The sequence below is a fragment of the Engystomops pustulosus genome, chromosome 10 (assembly GCF_040894005.1).
Source record: "Engystomops pustulosus chromosome 10, aEngPut4.maternal, whole genome shotgun sequence".
Lineage (NCBI taxonomy): Eukaryota > Metazoa > Chordata > Amphibia > Anura > Leptodactylidae > Engystomops > Engystomops pustulosus.
The window spans coordinates 25287878-25304912 of NC_092420.1; the positions used below are offsets into that span (position 1 = coordinate 25287878).

General features: G+C 48.7%; 1 protein-coding gene across 2 annotated transcripts in view; it reads left to right on the forward strand.

The window, feature by feature from the left end:
- The first annotated feature begins 344 nt into the window (after positions 1 to 344).
- Positions 345 to 17035, forward strand: part of FAM120A (family with sequence similarity 120 member A) — a 44074-nt gene continuing 27383 nt past the window's right edge. For both annotated transcript variants that reach the window (XM_072127816.1, XM_072127817.1), the window contains exons 1-2: positions 345 to 1216; positions 15043 to 15289. In XM_072127816.1, coding sequence (XP_071983917.1) covers positions 743 to 1216; positions 15043 to 15289 — 721 coding nt within the window. In that variant the 5' untranslated portion in view covers positions 345 to 742. The remainder of the gene's footprint in view (positions 1217 to 15042; positions 15290 to 17035) is intronic.

The window sequence follows — 17035 nt, forward strand, 5'->3', positions numbered from 1 at the left end:
TGGTGACACCACCTGGTTGCCGGGGTCGGCAGTGGGTGCAGTGATCGGGTGACACCTCCCGGTTGCCCGGGGAAGGCAGTGATCGGGTGAAACCCCCCGGTTGCCCGGGGTCGGCAGTGGGTGCAGTGATCGGGTGACACCTCCCGGTTGCCCGGGGAAGGCAGTGATCGGGTGACACCTCCCGGTTGCCCGGGGCCGGCAGTGTTCGGGTGACACCTCCCGGTTGCCCGGGGCCGGCAGTGAGTGTAGTGATCGAGTGACACCTCCCGGTTGCCCGGGACAGGCAGTGATCGGGTGACACCTCCGGTTGCCCGGGGCCGGCAGTGGGTGCAGTGATCGGGTGACACCTCCAGGTTGCCGGCAGTGAGTGTAGTGATCGGGTGAAACCCCCCGGTTGCCTGGAGCCGGCAGTGATCGGGTGACACCTCCCGGTTATCCGGGGCCGGCAGTGATCGGGTGACACCTCCCGGTTGCCCGGGGCCGGCAGTGATCGGGTGACACCTCCCGGTTGTGGGTCCCGGGCTCCTCCCGTTCCGGTTTCCTGTGCCCCCTCCTCTCCGCACACATCCCCGGACATGGCTCTGTGAGACAGCACATGGCGGCCGCGGCCATGCAGAGCCCCCCCAAACCATCCAACACCCCCCCGCTCTTCCTCCTCCGCCACTAGACACCCGACACTACGCCCGACACACCCGCCCATCACACCAGCACCACGAACAGGACGAGCAGCAGCGGCGGCATCATGGGGGTGCACGGCTTCCAGGACTACATCGAGAAGCGCTGCCCGGGCGCGGTAGTCCCGGTGGAGCTGCAGAAGCTGGCCCGGGGGAGCTTAGTTGGGGGCGGCCGGCAGAGACCCCCCCAGACCCCTCTCCGCCTGCTCATCGACGCCGAGAACTGCCTGCACCGGCTGTACGGCGGCTTCTACACGGACTGGGTGAGCGGGGGCCAGTGGAACCACATGCTGGGCTACCTGGCCGCCCTGGCCAAGGCCTGCTACGCCGGCAACATCGAGCTCTTCGTCTTCTTCAACGGCGCCCTGGACAAAGCCCGGCTCCACGAGTGGGTGAAGAGGCAGAGCAACGAGCGGCAGACCGGCCAGCAGATCATCAGCCACGTCCAGAACAAGGGCACCCCGCCCCCCAAAGTCTGGTTCCTGCCCCCCGTGTGCATGGCCCACTGCATCCGCCTGGCCCTCGTCCGCTTCCACATCAAGGTGAGACAGGTGCACCCCCACAACATGGCGGCCTGGGGGGCCTGCTGCACGGCTAGGCCCGGGCTACACTGGCACAGGGTGCCCACCCTGCAAGGACGTGCTGTGTGCCCGGGCCTGGAGCTATAAGGAACCATCATGACATGACATCCCAATATGTGGTCAGGATGCCAGAAGCCCTATAATTATATCATCTCCACCCATCAGATCCTAGGTGGGCACCATAGTGCAAGCTGCCAGGCTGCGGGCATGTATAGGGTGTATGGCAGGATATAACCGGGCTGCGGGCATGTATAGGGTGTGTGGCAGGATATAACCGGGCTGCGGGCATGTATAGGGTGTATGGCAGGATATAACCGGGCTGTGGGCATGTATAGGGTGTATGGCAGGATATAACCGGGCTGTGGGCATGTATAGGGTGTATGGCAGGATATAACCGGCCTGCGGGCATGTATAGGGTGTATGGCAGGATATAACCGGGCTGTGGGCATGTATAGGGTGTATGGCAGGATATAACCGGGCTGCGGGCATGTATAGGGTGTATGGCAGGATATAACCGGCCTGCGGGCATGTATAGGGTGTATGGCAGGATATAACCGGCCTGCGGGCATGTATAGGTTGTATGGCAGGATATAACTGGGCTGCGGGCATGTATAGGGTGTATGGCAGGATATAACCGGGCTGCGGGCATGTATAGGGTGTATGGCAGGATATAACCGGGCTGCGGGCATGTATAGGGTGTATGGCAGGATATAACCGGCCTGCGGGCATGTATAGGGTGTATGGCAGGATATAACCGGCCTGCGGGCATGTATAGGGTGTATGGCAGGATATAACCGGCCTGCGGGCATGTATAGGGTGTATGGCAGGATATAACCGGCCTGCGGGCATGTATAGGGTGTATGGCAGGATATAACCGGCCTGCGGGCATGTATAGGGTGTATGGCAGGATATAACCGGGCTGTGGGCATGTATAGGGTGTATGGCAGGATATAACCGGGCTGCGGGCATGTATAGGGTGTATGGCAGGATATAACCGGCCTGCGGGCATGTATAGGGTGTATGGCAGGATATAACCGGCCTGCGGGCATGTATAGGGTGTATGGCAGGATATAACCGGCCTGCGGGCATGTATAGGGTGTATGGCAGGATATAACTGGGCTGCGGGCATGTATAGGGTGTATGGCAGGATATAACTGGGCTGCGGGCATGTATAGGGTGTATGGCAGGATATAACCGGGCTGCGGGCATGTATAGGGTGTATGGCAGGATATAACCGGCCTGCGGGCATGTATAGGGTGTATGGCAGGATATAACCGGCCTGCGGGCATGTATAGGGTGTATGGCAGGATATAACTGGGCTGCGGGCATGTATAGGGTGTATGGCAGGATATAACCGGGCTGCGGGCATGTATAGGGTGTATGGCAGGATATAACCGGCCTGCGGGCATGTATAGGGTGTATGGCAGGATATAACCGGCCTGCGGGCATGTATAGGGTGTATGGCAGGATATAACCGGCCTGCGGGCATGTATAGGGTGTATGGCAGGATATAACCGGGCTGCGGGCATGTATAGGGTGTATGGCAGGATATAACCGGGCTGCGGGCATGTATAGGGTGTATGGCAGGATATAACCGGGCTGCGGGCATGTATAGGGTGTATGGCAGGATATAACCGGGCTGTGGGCATGTATAGGGTGTATGGCAGGATATAACCGGCCTGCGGGCATGTATAGGGTGTATGGCAGGATATAACTGGGCTGCGGGCATGTATAGGGTGTATGGCAGGATATAACTGGGCTGCGGGCATGTATAGGGTGTATGGCAGGATATAACCGGCCTGCGGGCATGTATAGGGTGTATGGCAGGATATAACCGGCCTGCGGGCATGTATAGGGTGTATGGCAGGATATAACTGGGCTGCGGGCATGTATAGGGTGTATGGCAGGATATAACTGGGCTGCGGGCATGTATAGGGTGTATGGCAGGATATAACCGGGCTGCGGGCATGTATAGGGTGTATGGCAGGATATAACCGGCCTGCGGGCATGTATAGGGTGTATGGCAGGATATAACCGGCCTGCGGGCATGTATAGGGTGTATGGCAGGATATAACCGGGCTGCGGGCATGTATAGGGTGTATGGCAGGATATAACCGGCCTGCGGGCATGTATAGGGTGTATGGCAGGATATAACCGGCCTGCGGGCATGTATAGGGTGTATGGCAGGATATAACCGGCCTGCGGGCATGTATAGGGTGTATGGCAGGATATAACCGGCCTGCGGGCATGTATAGGGTGTATGGCAGGATATAACCGGCCTGCGGGCATGTATAGGGTGTATGGCAGGATATAACCGGCCTGCGGGCATGTATAGGGTGTATGGCAGGATATAACCGGGCTGCGGGCATGTATAGGGTGTATGGCAGGATATAACCGGGCTGTGGGCATGTATAGGGTGTATGGCAGGATATAACCGGGCTGCGGGCATGTATAGGGTGTATGGCAGGATATAACCGGCCTGCGGGCATGTATAGGGTGTATGGCAGGATATAACCGGCCTGCGGGCATGTATAGGGTGTATGGCAGGATATAACCGGCCTGCGGGCATGTATAGGGTGTATGGCAGGATATAACTGGGCTGCGGGCATGTATAGGGTGTATGGCAGGATATAACTGGGCTGCGGGCATGTATAGGGTGTATGGCAGGATATAACCGGCCTGCGGGCATGTATAGGGTGTATGGCAGGATATAACTGGGCTGCGGGCATGTATAGGGTGTATGGCAGGATATAACTGGGCTGCGGGCATGTATAGGGTGTATGGCAGGATATAACCGGCCTGCGGGCATGTATAGGGTGTATGGCAGGATATAACCGGCCTGCGGGCATGTATAGGGTGTATGGCAGGATATAACCGGCCTGCGGGCATGTATAGGGTGTATGGCAGGATATAACCGGGCTGTGGGCATGTATAGGGTGTATGGCAGGATATAACCGGGCTGCGGGCATGTATAGGGTGTATGGCAGGATATAACCGGGCTGTGGGCATGTATAGGGTGTATGGCAGGATATAACCGGGCTGCGGGCATGTATAGGGTGTATGGCAGGATATAACCGGCCTGCGGGCATGTATAGGGTGTATGGCAGGATATAACCGGCCTGCGGGCATGTATAGGGTGTATGGCAGGATATAACCGGCCTGCGGGCATGTATAGGGTGTATGGCAGGATATAACTGGGCTGCGGGCATGTATAGGGTGTATGGCAGGATATAACTGGGCTGCGGGCATGTATAGGGTGTATGGCAGGATATAACCGGGCTGCGGGCATGTATAGGGTGTATGGCAGGATATAACCGGCCTGCGGGCATGTATAGGGTGTATGGCAGGATATAACCGGCCTGCGGGCATGTATAGGGTGTATGGCAGGATATAACTGGGCTGCGGGCATGTATAGGGTGTATGGCAGGATATAACCGGGCTGCGGGCATGTATAGGGTGTATGGCAGGATATAACCGGCCTGCGGGCATGTATAGGGTGTATGGCAGGATATAACCGGCCTGCGGGCATGTATAGGGTGTATGGCAGGATATAACCGGCCTGCGGGCATGTATAGGGTGTATGGCAGGATATAACCGGGCTGCGGGCATGTATAGGGTGTATGGCAGGATATAACCGGGCTGCGGGCATGTATAGGGTGTATGGCAGGATATAACCGGGCTGCGGGCATGTATAGGGTGTATGGCAGGATATAACCGGGCTGTGGGCATGTATAGGGTGTATGGCAGGATATAACCGGCCTGCGGGCATGTATAGGGTGTATGGCAGGATATAACTGGGCTGCGGGCATGTATAGGGTGTATGGCAGGATATAACTGGGCTGCGGGCATGTATAGGGTGTATGGCAGGATATAACCGGCCTGCGGGCATGTATAGGGTGTATGGCAGGATATAACCGGCCTGCGGGCATGTATAGGGTGTATGGCAGGATATAACTGGGCTGCGGGCATGTATAGGGTGTATGGCAGGATATAACTGGGCTGCGGGCATGTATAGGGTGTATGGCAGGATATAACCGGGCTGCGGGCATGTATAGGGTGTATGGCAGGATATAACCGGGCTGCGGGCATGTATAGGGTGTATGGCAGGATATAACCGGCCTGCGGGCATGTATAGGGTGTATGGCAGGATATAACCGGCCTGCGGGCATGTATAGGGTGTATGGCAGGATATAACCGGGCTGCGGGCATGTATAGGGTGTATGGCAGGATATAACCGGGCTGCGGGCATGTATAGGGTGTATGGCAGGATATAACCGGGCTGTGGGCATGTATAGGGTGTATGGCAGGATATAACCGGGCTGCGGGCATGTATAGGGTGTATGGCAGGATATAACCGGGCGGTGGGCATGTATAGGGTGTATGGCAGGATATAACCGGGCTGCGGGCATGTATAGGGTGTATGGCAGGATATAACCGGGCTGCGGGCATGTATAGGGTGTATGGCAGGATATAACCGGGCTGCGGGCATGTATAGGGTGTATGGCAGGATATAACCGGGCTGCGGGCATGTATAGGGTGTATGGCAGGATATAACCGGGCTGCGGGCATGTATAGGGTGTATGGCAGGATATAACCGGGCTGCGGGCATGTATAGGGTGTATGGCAGGATATAACCGGCCTGCGGGCATGTATAGGGTGTATCGCAGGATATAACCGGCCTGCGGGCATGTATAGGGTGTATGGCAGGATATAACCGGGCGGTGGGCATGTATAGGGTGTATGGCAGGATATAACTAGGCTGCGGGCATGTATAGGGTGTATGGCAGGATATAACCGGGCTGCGGGCATGTATAGGGTGTATGGCAGGATATAACCGGGCTGTGGGCATGTATAGGGTGTATGGCAGGATATAACCGGGCTGCGGGCATGTATAGGGTGTATGGCAGGATATAACCGGGCTGCGGGCATGTATAGGGTGTATGGCAGGATATAACCGGGCGGCGGGCATGTATAGGGTGTATGGCAGGATATAACCGGGCGGCGGGCATGTATAGGGTGTATGGCAGGATATAACCGGCCTGCGGGCATGTATAGGGTGTATGGCAGGATATAACCGGGCGGCGGGCATGTATAGGGTGTATGGCAGGATATAACCGGGTGGCGGGCATGTATAGGGTGTATGGCAGGATATAACCGGGCTGCGGGCATGTATAGGGTGTATGGCAGGATATAACCTGCCTGCGGGCATGTATAGGGTGTATGGCAGGATATAACCTGCCTGCGGGCATGTATAGGGTGTATGGCAGGATATAACCGGCCTGCGGGCATGTATAGGGTGTATGGCAGGATATAACCGGCCTGCGGGTATGTATAGGGTGTATGGCAGGATATAACCGGGCGCGGGCATGTATAGGGTGTATGGCAGGATATAACCGGCCTGCGGGCATGTATAGGGTGTATGGCAGGATATAACCGGGCGGCGGGCATGTATAGGGTGTATGGCAGGATATAACCGGGTGGCGGGCATGTATAGGGTGTATGGCAGGATATAACCGGGCTGCGGTCATGTATAGGGTGTATGGCAGGATATAACCTGCCTGCGGGCATGTATAGGGTGTATGGCAGGATATAACCTGCCTGCGGGCATGTATAGGGTGTATGGCAGGATATAACCGGGCTGCGGGCATGTATAGGGTGTATGGCAGGATATAACCGGGCTGCGGGCATGTATAGGGTGTATGGCAGGATATAACCGGGCGGCGGGCATGTATAGGGTGTATGGCAGGATATAACCGGGTGGCGGGCATGTATAGGGTGTATGGCAGGATATAACCGGGCTGCGGGCATGTATAGGGTGTATGGCAGGATATAACCTGCCTGCGGGCATGTATAGGGTGTATGGCAGGATATAACCTGCCTGCGGGCATGTATAGGGTGTATGGCAGGATATAACCGGGCTGCGGGCATGTATAGGGTGTATGGCAGGATATAACCGGCCTGCGGGCATGTATAGGGTGTATGGCAGGATATAACCGGGCTGCGGGCATGTATAGGGTGTATGGCAGGATATAACCGGGCTGCGGGCATGTATAGGGTAATCCTCACCACGGATACGGGACATAGTAAAATTCTGGGATCAACATGACCCGTCACTTCCCTGTGCCAGGCTTTTTCACACAAGGAGTCAAGTTTCTACCTTAATTTAAAAAAAAAAAGTGTGATCATTTAAGCCAATTTTTGAGCAGTGAGTCAGTGGTCATCTGCTACCAACAGGTATACACTCGCCCTTCTTGCCACCCCTGTTCTTATTTAACAAAACCGAGCAGGGAAGTGTCATGGTGAGCAGTGCATGCTGGGAGATGTCAGTGAAGCCCCTTCTGTCCAAATGCCACCCCCTATGGGACACGTAATACGGTGGTGACAACCTCTGGGTGCTGTGTAGGTTATACTTGAGTTTTTCTAGAAATAATGAGATTAAAAAAAAAAAAAAGATATGACCACCTAGAATTACAAAGCTGGATCTCGCCAGCCGTCCTGCAGCAGCACATTTTGTCTGTTTTCGGTCTTGGTTTTATGCTGTAACAGGGCCAGAGCACAAGTGTGCACCCACAATCCTCTGCAATAATGAAGCACATCCTAAACTCCACCAGGGAGATCCGTTTCCACTGAAGATATAACGTGTTGGGCTCAGTTCACACCTGGCTTTGCACTTTTGCTATTATCTTCCATCACTAAGTTGATATCCGTGGACTTGGTGTCCATTAGTGTCTGTCTGCACCTTTTCCATTATTTGAAACAGATATAATAGCGCTGCAGCTTCGCTCCATTTCTCTTCTCAAATAACGGAAGTGGCGCAAAAGGAGAGCGGACACTGTAATGGATCTGTCCGGCCGCGTGCACGTGCTGTGTTCTTGTTAGTGATGGGAGATGATAGCGGAGGTCCCAACACAGCGCCACACCTGACCATGTTTGTTGCCGGTATTGCAGCTTCTTAGAGACAAATAGGGGCAAATAAGTCGCAGAGGGGGCTTGTAGCTGGGATTTAGTTTGTAAACAAAGTGCAAATTATGGCCTCCAGCCCCCTCCCACTTAAAGAAGGAGGGTGTTTAGTATATAAGGCCCTTAGTACGTGGCCATGTGCACACCTGGGCGTTACCTGAGTGTAGTATACAGCTGGGTGGAGGGGGAAGGGGGTCACTCCTCACCCCTACCCTCTCCATAGAAAGCCGGCGGCCACACCATGCGTCTAGCAGGAGATAGGAGGGGCTGCACGAATGGATTGCCGAATTTCCCATTGAAGTGAATGTAGCTGTGTACTACCCGTATTCAAAGGGTACGGTACAGGGTACATTTGTGTGTAGAGGGGCCTTATGTGCAGACCATGTGACAGCCATATTTCCTAGACTGGACACTTCTATGGGACATGCACACCCGGCCTCATAGTTCTATTTGATGCTAGGAATTATACGGCTTTTGATATATTTAGAGACTTCTACGGTCTGTAAAATACCTTAAAGGAAATCAAGCCTCCTACCTTCTAAAATCAACTTTTATAATTTATGCTAATGGACCATAAGGGGCCTTGGGGGGGTGTTACAAGAGCCCCCCTCCCTAGCTGCAGATTCACAGGCTGTTACACTTTCCTCTCCTGTAAATCTGCAGAATGGAGGAGCTCTGGTTTCACCCCCAGAGCACTTCTGGTTCATTAGCATAATTTTAGAAGTTGATTTTTGAAGGCAGAAGGCCATGGATAACAAATATAAGAAGATTATCGGTGTCTCTGTGCCTGGATCTATGAGTAAGTGTCCCTGGCTTAGCAGGCTTGCTTTTGATGGTTGATTTGCATTAATCACGGCTCTCCCTTGTCGTCCTGCTGTTGTATTGTTATATTTCTACGTAATATAATCAGATGGAGGGCGGACGTGACCTTTGAGTTTCCGTGCCCGTGTGTAACTGGAAACTGCATCGCTTTGAAATCCAGATTTTCATTTAATAGGTTAATTATAGACTAGGTAGGTGTAATGTAGAGTGGCCATGTCTCAGCGCCCCGGGCAGTACGAGGGGCTTGGTTCTTATTGTCTGAATACAGTACACTGAACATCCTCGGGTCCTGGCAGTACTGAGGCCTTTTACGGTATTGTGCATGCCCTCTCCCTCTGTGGCATGGATACCAGCTTCTCTACTTGGCATCGCTAAGACACTTGTTGCTGGGAATTGGATGCCATATGAATTACTGAGTGATCTGCCATTGAATAGAGCAGCTTAGTTCTTTTTCGTTTAAAACCCCAGAAATCACAAGAATAGGGACCTCCAAAATCCCCATGTGGACATACGGAGGGTGCATGTGCTCCAAGAGCTGCAGGGAATAGACAGCATGAATCTCTGTTCCTATTCTCCGATCAGGGACCGCATACTGGATCGGTGCTCACGTGTAGTGTTGCATTCTGCCATTTCTTCACATGTGAATTGGAGCAGAGCTACAGACATTACCCAGTGGGCGTTGGGACCTCTTGCTTCCAGCTCCGTCACTTACCGTATGACTGCAGTTGTCAGACCCCCTCCAACTTTAGTTGTCTCAGTCCTTTTCACGGGCTGAATAGGGGCTTGTTTTCTGTGGGATGAACTGTACTTGTTAGTGCCACCATTTACTATACAATGTACTGAGATGCTGGAAAGCACAATCCCTGACAATTACTATACCCCGCATTGGAATGGTATACAACATGTTGTTAGGGGGTTAATAAGGATGGGTATTTTTGTTATTTGATAGGCTATTTGATCCTCCATTTGGATCTCCGCTATCATCTTCCGTCAAAAAAATAACTGATCCCTTAAAATGTCAATGGACTTTTAATGGCTTCCGTTAGTGTATTGCCCCATTTTTGGGCGGATCGTGCAGCGATTTTACATTTTTTTTATTTTTTTTTTTATTTTTTTGCGGTTAAAATAACAGTGCAAACATAGGGAAGGGTTTTATCTGATCCATAAGGTTTCCTGTATCATTTTAGTGAGGAAACATAACACAGGTGTGAACTGGGCCTAACAATGTTTGGTCTCTTTAGCATATCTAAGCATATAGTAATATCTATAGAATAGGTGATTAGTAGTTCATCCTGGGGGAGGGGCTTTAAGATAGGCCATCAATATCGATGCCCCTTTAAATGGGACAGTCTTTTATTAGAAATGACCTTATGGATTGGTTCTCCCCATTGATTGTGTTGTGCAGCATGTGAGTTATTATACCTTTATCTGCTATAATTGGTGTGTGATCTGGTACGTGTCCTGCTGCTTTGTTACACCGAGCAGTCTATAGGATATGACCTTCGGAGCAGAGAGATTAGTAACCACGGCTTAGTATTATCAGGATGGTGCTACTCCCCGCCCTATCTACAAGATTATATCATAGTGGTGAGTAGAATAATCTATTAACCCTTCTTCTGATGGTTCTGCTTCTGGGTGTGAACACGGCCGACCACTTATCAGTGTTGCATGAATAAATTTTGGCTCCAGTTATAAAATGTGACAATTACTGTGATCTATACAATGTCACCTGTTTTATGGCAAATGTCTCCAGTATTAGAATGGGATAATATATCATCTGCTCCAGACATGGCCTGAGGTCCAGGACACATATGGCAGCCACCCAGGACACCCTTTTATTTCAGAATCACCCCAGCAAGTAATGTGTGTAGGGGCCTATCTGTTAGTATATGTCCAGAACATGGCGGCCATCTTTGAAATATTGTCACATTGGACCAATGGGAAGGCGGTGATGGAACATATCAAAGACGACATCGTAGAAATCAGTCACCACAATCAGATTTGCAAGTTATCAACACAGAGATTATCCACTGATTTGATCATAATGATTCGATCCAGCGCCTTTAGCGCTCAGTTCACATCAGTTCTTTTTTTTTTTTTTTTTGCATCTGTCTGATGGGCACATTTTTGCCTGCAAAAAAAAAAGGATCTTAACGTGTGCTATGGTGTATTCATTATTATTATTATTATTTTCGGTTGAGAAAAACCATGTCCTTTTAAAAAGGTATGAGAAAAAGTAAATTTATACTTTTTTTTTTTTTTTTAACATTGGTGTGGATGGCTGACATGTGCAGAAAGTGTTCAAGCATATGCATCAATCCGTCACATTCGTTTTTATGCTTAAACATGGATCTTAAAGTTCTCCATCTTGTTAAGGACACACGAGAATAGCTTCAGAAAATGCAGGAAGTGGGGGGAAAAATGTATGATGTGAAACCGGCCTTCTTGCAATCTTCTGCGCTGATTAATATTTGGTTGACAACATGACCACCTTCCCATTGGAAAAGCTTTCCCTTGATCCAATGTAAAGGCCTTCTTCCAGAGATGGGTCGGGAGGGCCATCTTGTGTAAGTTCGGGTGTTCAGGTATGCGTTTTCACTTTTGCTTCTGAAAGAAGACGATGTCCTAGATCTTTGAACTTGCCCAGTACATGCAGCTGTTTCTACATGCAGCATAGGTTTCTGCCGCTCTACCAAGGATCACATTTCTGGCGACAAAAGCAACCCGATTTCCAGGACAACTAGGGTTTATTTTCTGGGGGTTTAAGGAGAGAGTCCCCCATTATAATTATACTAGTGGACCCAAGGAACCTCTGTCTGACATTGATGAGGCCTAGTACTGGGTTCATTGTGCATCTCTGAGGTAAAATCCATCCAAGATATGTAAATATTGTAAAGCTATCTAGTCTTATATACTGTATACACTTGTATACAGATGTTTTATAATAGCCTTTCTTTACTGCTCGAGGCCTGGTTTTAGCTGACATGGTCACGGCCTTGTATGGAGGTGTCTGGTACTAACACACTGGTGTTCTCCATGTCCGCAGACATGACTGTCCTTCCTCTGGAGCTGTGCGCCTCCTCCCTGCATGATACAGGAAGTGTGGGAGTAGTATTGTGTGCACAGCGTTTTATATAGATGGCAGAATGCGGGGAATTTTAACCCTTTGTATGGATGTGGTAAAGCTATTTATCCATAGCTTCTCTATCATGGAATGTAATACACTCTAGAAATAACTGTTATGGAAAAGATTTACTTAACTTTTGAAAAGTTGGGTTTTGTGGACCATAGCAAACTTAAACTTTTTAAAGTGTTTTTTTTTTTTGAGGGGGGGGTTAGTGGGGTTTTTGTTTTTGCATATATGAGGTGATCTCTGGCACACCTCTTCAGCATAGAGCCACCCGTCCGCGCCGGCCGCTGGTTACTGGAGGTACCACATTGGACCGGGGTGCCGGTGAGGCTGAGTATGTGTTATATTATTTTTATACCCGTGGGACTATTTATGTATAAAGGATCCTAAACCCAGACAGCCCGTATATGACATTTTATAAGCAGTGCTGTGATTGGCTACTATAAACAGGTAATTTTTTTGATATAGACTCTTATAAATATGCCTCAGTGTTTCTATATGTTACGTATAAAGTTTTTTGGGGGTTTTTTTCAGCTGCCTTAGCTTTTAGATCACGATAGTTAAGAGTCCTCACATGGGTCATATAAGACTGCTGGCAAGGACGGTGGGAACTGTTTGTTTTGGCAAAGAAGTGGTCCAGAAGAACTTATCCAGATATCTTATTAGTGAGCGCCATTACGATTTCTTTGTGAACATTCACATGAGTAGCTTGGATTTACTGGCAGCTCCTCCTTATTTATCCAGCAGCTGAAATTCCAAGAATCTCCAGTGCACAGTATGTTGGACTGGAAACTATATGCTGTGACTCTTGTCAGATGTGACAGTACTGTGGTCACAGAGCAGAATGTAGTGGATTTAAGTCTTACTGTGGTGTCTGTGTATAGTGGTGATCCCTTAAAGGGATGAAAACTCACTATTAATATAAGTACCCCATTACACACCACTCTCTGATACCAGTTCCGTTTCCGTTTCCCTTCAGTTTTCTTCTTATTAGTCCGTGTGATGCAGTAAGTAGCATCACAGTATCACTTACTACCGGTGGTCCCTGGGTAATAAGATAGGTCCTTAAGTTGAATTTGTATGTAAGTCGGAACTAGTGTATTTTTATAATTGATGCTCAAGACAAATTTTTTTTTTTTTTTACCAGTGACTATTGGATTTTCGATTTTTTTTTTTTTTTTTTTTTTTTTTTTTTTTTTTAATTTGCTGCAAGGGTGCGTTCACATGTTCAATTTTCAAAGCCAAAAGCAGGTGTGGATCATATTGAATGAGAAGATATTATTGAGAGAAGCTGTTCCTCCTCTTTTTTTTTTTTCCACTCCACTCCTGGTTTGGACATCAAAAACAGCATCTAAAATACTGAATGTGTGAATGCACCCTAATGGGAACAAGGATTATCAATAAAGCTTCCTTACAGCTGATCATTTCGTCTTGGGAGTAAAGTAAAGGATCCAGAGAGCTTCATTAGAAGTCTCGCTGGGCAGAGGGGTGCGTCTGTAACTAGGGCTTGTCTGTAAGTTGGGTGTCCTCAGGTAGGGGAGCACCTCTATACATATATATAAATGACAGAAGTGAGCAGAACCAAGGAGGTAGTTGAAATGGCCCCATAGGTGCTGTAGACAGAAATCTATGGGACAGTTGTCTATTTTAGATGCAGTTGAGAATTGGGTTGTGAAGAATATTCTCATAGCAAACAAACCATCAATGTCTGTAGATGGGTCACGTTTAAAGGAGTCCGTCTGTCTGGGCTTCTTGGTTCTTACCAGTTCTGACAGAATAGTGCACTTCAAGGGTTTCAGCAATGCTTCTTCATGGTGAATAGACGCAGCTGGTCTATGGATATTTATTTTTATGGGATAAATAGAAATGGATATCGTCTCAAACAAAGCAATCCATCTTGTATCAGCTGTACCATACACCTCTCAAAAAAATGAAGAGGGACCCATCTGCAGGCAGATTTTGTGTTTTTTCCAGTCTTTGTTGACTAGGAAGTCCACACGTTTTGTAGCTGTGGTCTTATTGGTATGAAGCATTTTGCAGCAGAGAATTGATTTATGATAGTATCTCATTCTGTAGCTGCTTGTGAATAATTGCTGAGGCCTTTAACAGGAAGTGGGGTAACCACTTGATCAATTGGGGTCCCAGCAGTCACACCTTAACTTAATACCCAGAGATCCAGAGAATGGGGGTCATAGTCTTGTTAAGGGTGGAGCGGCAGGTTGAGCTTGTGTCCTTTCCACCCAACCAAAACTGACTAACCCTTACTACGGTAAGGCGGGCATACATCATGTGAATGTAGCCTTCTATAGTTTTCCCGCTGCCCAGCTGTAGGTGACCAATGGAACAGCTGATCGGTCACCAGGTAAAAATGGCTAAAAATAGCCACAACTGCACGGCCAATAAAACATCTGTTACTGGGCAGATGTTTCTGGCCAGCTCAAGTGACTAAGGTAGAAGGGGGTCAAGGACTGCACCATTGGCTATTAAAAAAAAAAAACTAAACTAAAGGTAAAATTTAGCCTAAGAAACAAATGAAGGGAAAATGGGTGGTTGGGGTGGCAGGGGGAACGCATGATGCCATATAGGACACCACAGAAGTTGTGCAGAGCCCCATTTTATACCCATATCTGTGTGGGTTCCACCAGTCAGACCCTCTCCGATAAGATTGGTATTTGTTTCCTCTGGTTAGGGGATAACTTGCTAGTACCCTACCTCTCCACCCGTGTACCCTTCACACAATCCATTCCTCTGCATTATTATGGTCTTAATGTTTAGCATAAAGAGTGCAAGGTTTTATGTTTTGGCGACCCCCTTCCTTCTATCGAATATCTGATTCTTTCCAATCTTGCTGTAATTTTGTACTTTTGTCTTGCAGGTTGCACAAAGCATTGAAGACCATCACCAAGAAGTTATTAGTTTCTGCCGAGAAAATGGTTTCCACGGCCTCGTTGCCTACGATTCCGACTATGCTCTGTGCAACATCCCGTACTACTTCAGTGCCCATGCGCTAAAGCTGAGCCGCAACGGGAAAAGTATCACAACCAGCCAGTATCTGATGCACGAGGTGGCCAAACAACTGGACCTCAATCCCAACCGCTTTCCCATATTCGCTGCTCTTCTAGGTAACATTTTTGGTTATGTGTATCGTATGTTTGTCTTTTTATGTGTAGTCACATGCAAGGAATGGAAATAACATTCTAACACAAATCCCATTAACTTAATATATAAATAAATAAAGACACAAGACAATGTTTTAATGGAGAAAAATGGCCGCAATGTTTTATTATTGGGTAACCAAGAATAAATATTTTAATAATTTATTTCCAACATTTAAAATAATATTAATGAATATTAAAGAATTAAAAACTGTTACTTTAAAACATTCAATCATATAATAAATATATATTAAACGGAGTCTCCCCAGCATGAGAGACCAAACCCCCACTAACAAACAATCGCGGCAAGATTAAGTGATCAATTAAGGGCGGGCTGCTGCTCTCTGAAGGTCTTGAAGAACAGGCCCAGAAACCCAGGTGACAGCTCCTTATATTCGTAAGTAAGAGTGGCCAGCTGCTAATCAGCTGACCGCCTACTATATTTCACCTGGAGACAGGAATGCCACTGACCCAGCTGATGACCAATCACAGCTGATCTTGCCTAACCACCAATCAGGTGGCATTATTTTCATGAGGAGAATTGCAATAAACATCACACAAAAAAGAGCGGCAAAATTCAACTCTGACACAAACGCATCAACCCTATTATGAACATGTCAAGTAAAAAACATTATCTCCAGGGATTGTGTTACCATGTATCCCCTTCCAAATAATTTCAGGGGCCCCTATGCATTATGGGAAGTCAGCCAAAAAGCCGCTGAAGTACGAAGAAGTGTAGCCGTCCTAGTAAGGATGACTTTATTCATCTGCTGCAACTGAGCTGAGGTTGTTGTATAATACTGGTATAATATGGTGCACTGCTCATCTGAAATTGGGGAGCAGAGTTTTCTTTCTTCTATGTGAGGCTAATTGCATACGAACGTAGTAAAACGGCCACTGGCCGCTGGTCACGTGTTCACATCAAATGTCCTGCACCTGCCTGGGCAGGTCATGTGATTATCACTAGGTTTGGCTGTAGTTTGTTGCACTGCTTCCAGTGTGGGCAGTGCTGTGGTGAGACCCATCTCACTGAGGTAATGTGCAGTGACGACAGATACACATCATTACTATGGTAACAGAGCAGGACAGTCTGTTAGATCGTCAATGAGAGCAGAGCATAAGAGGGAGGAAGAGTTACTGGGAACTGAGGGATCATGGGACTCGTAGTTTCCCATGGCAGCCATCTTGGTGATAACTCTGCCTACTTTAGAAAGCCCATAAAATTTTGTGAATCATATAATCAAACTGTTTAAGCTCCATTTAGAGTTTGTCCTCTTTTCTCCAGTATTTCCGTTCCGTACCCCTCATAGAAGTATGATTGTACACCCCCCCCCCCCCCCCCCCATACGGTTGTGCACTGTATGCTGCTGTATTTAAGTGTATCATCCAGGGATTTTGGGGTTGGGCAAGCTAGTAACATTATATGCCAACCACCACTGTATTTTATATGGAACAGGTACATGCACATTAGGTTAATAAAAGTCATGTATGTAAGGCCAAATACGGTACATGACTGTATAAAGCATACATTCGTGTGAAAGAGGCCTGAGTGTAGGACCAGACGAAGCTGCAAATGACATCTGGCATCCTAGTGTTGCCTAGTATACAAAACACAGCACCATACATTATACAGTGGTTATTCTGGGTACTCCAGCTTTTCCACACTTGAATAAGATGGAGTGGTAACCCGGCCACAAGTGAACACCTCTGACC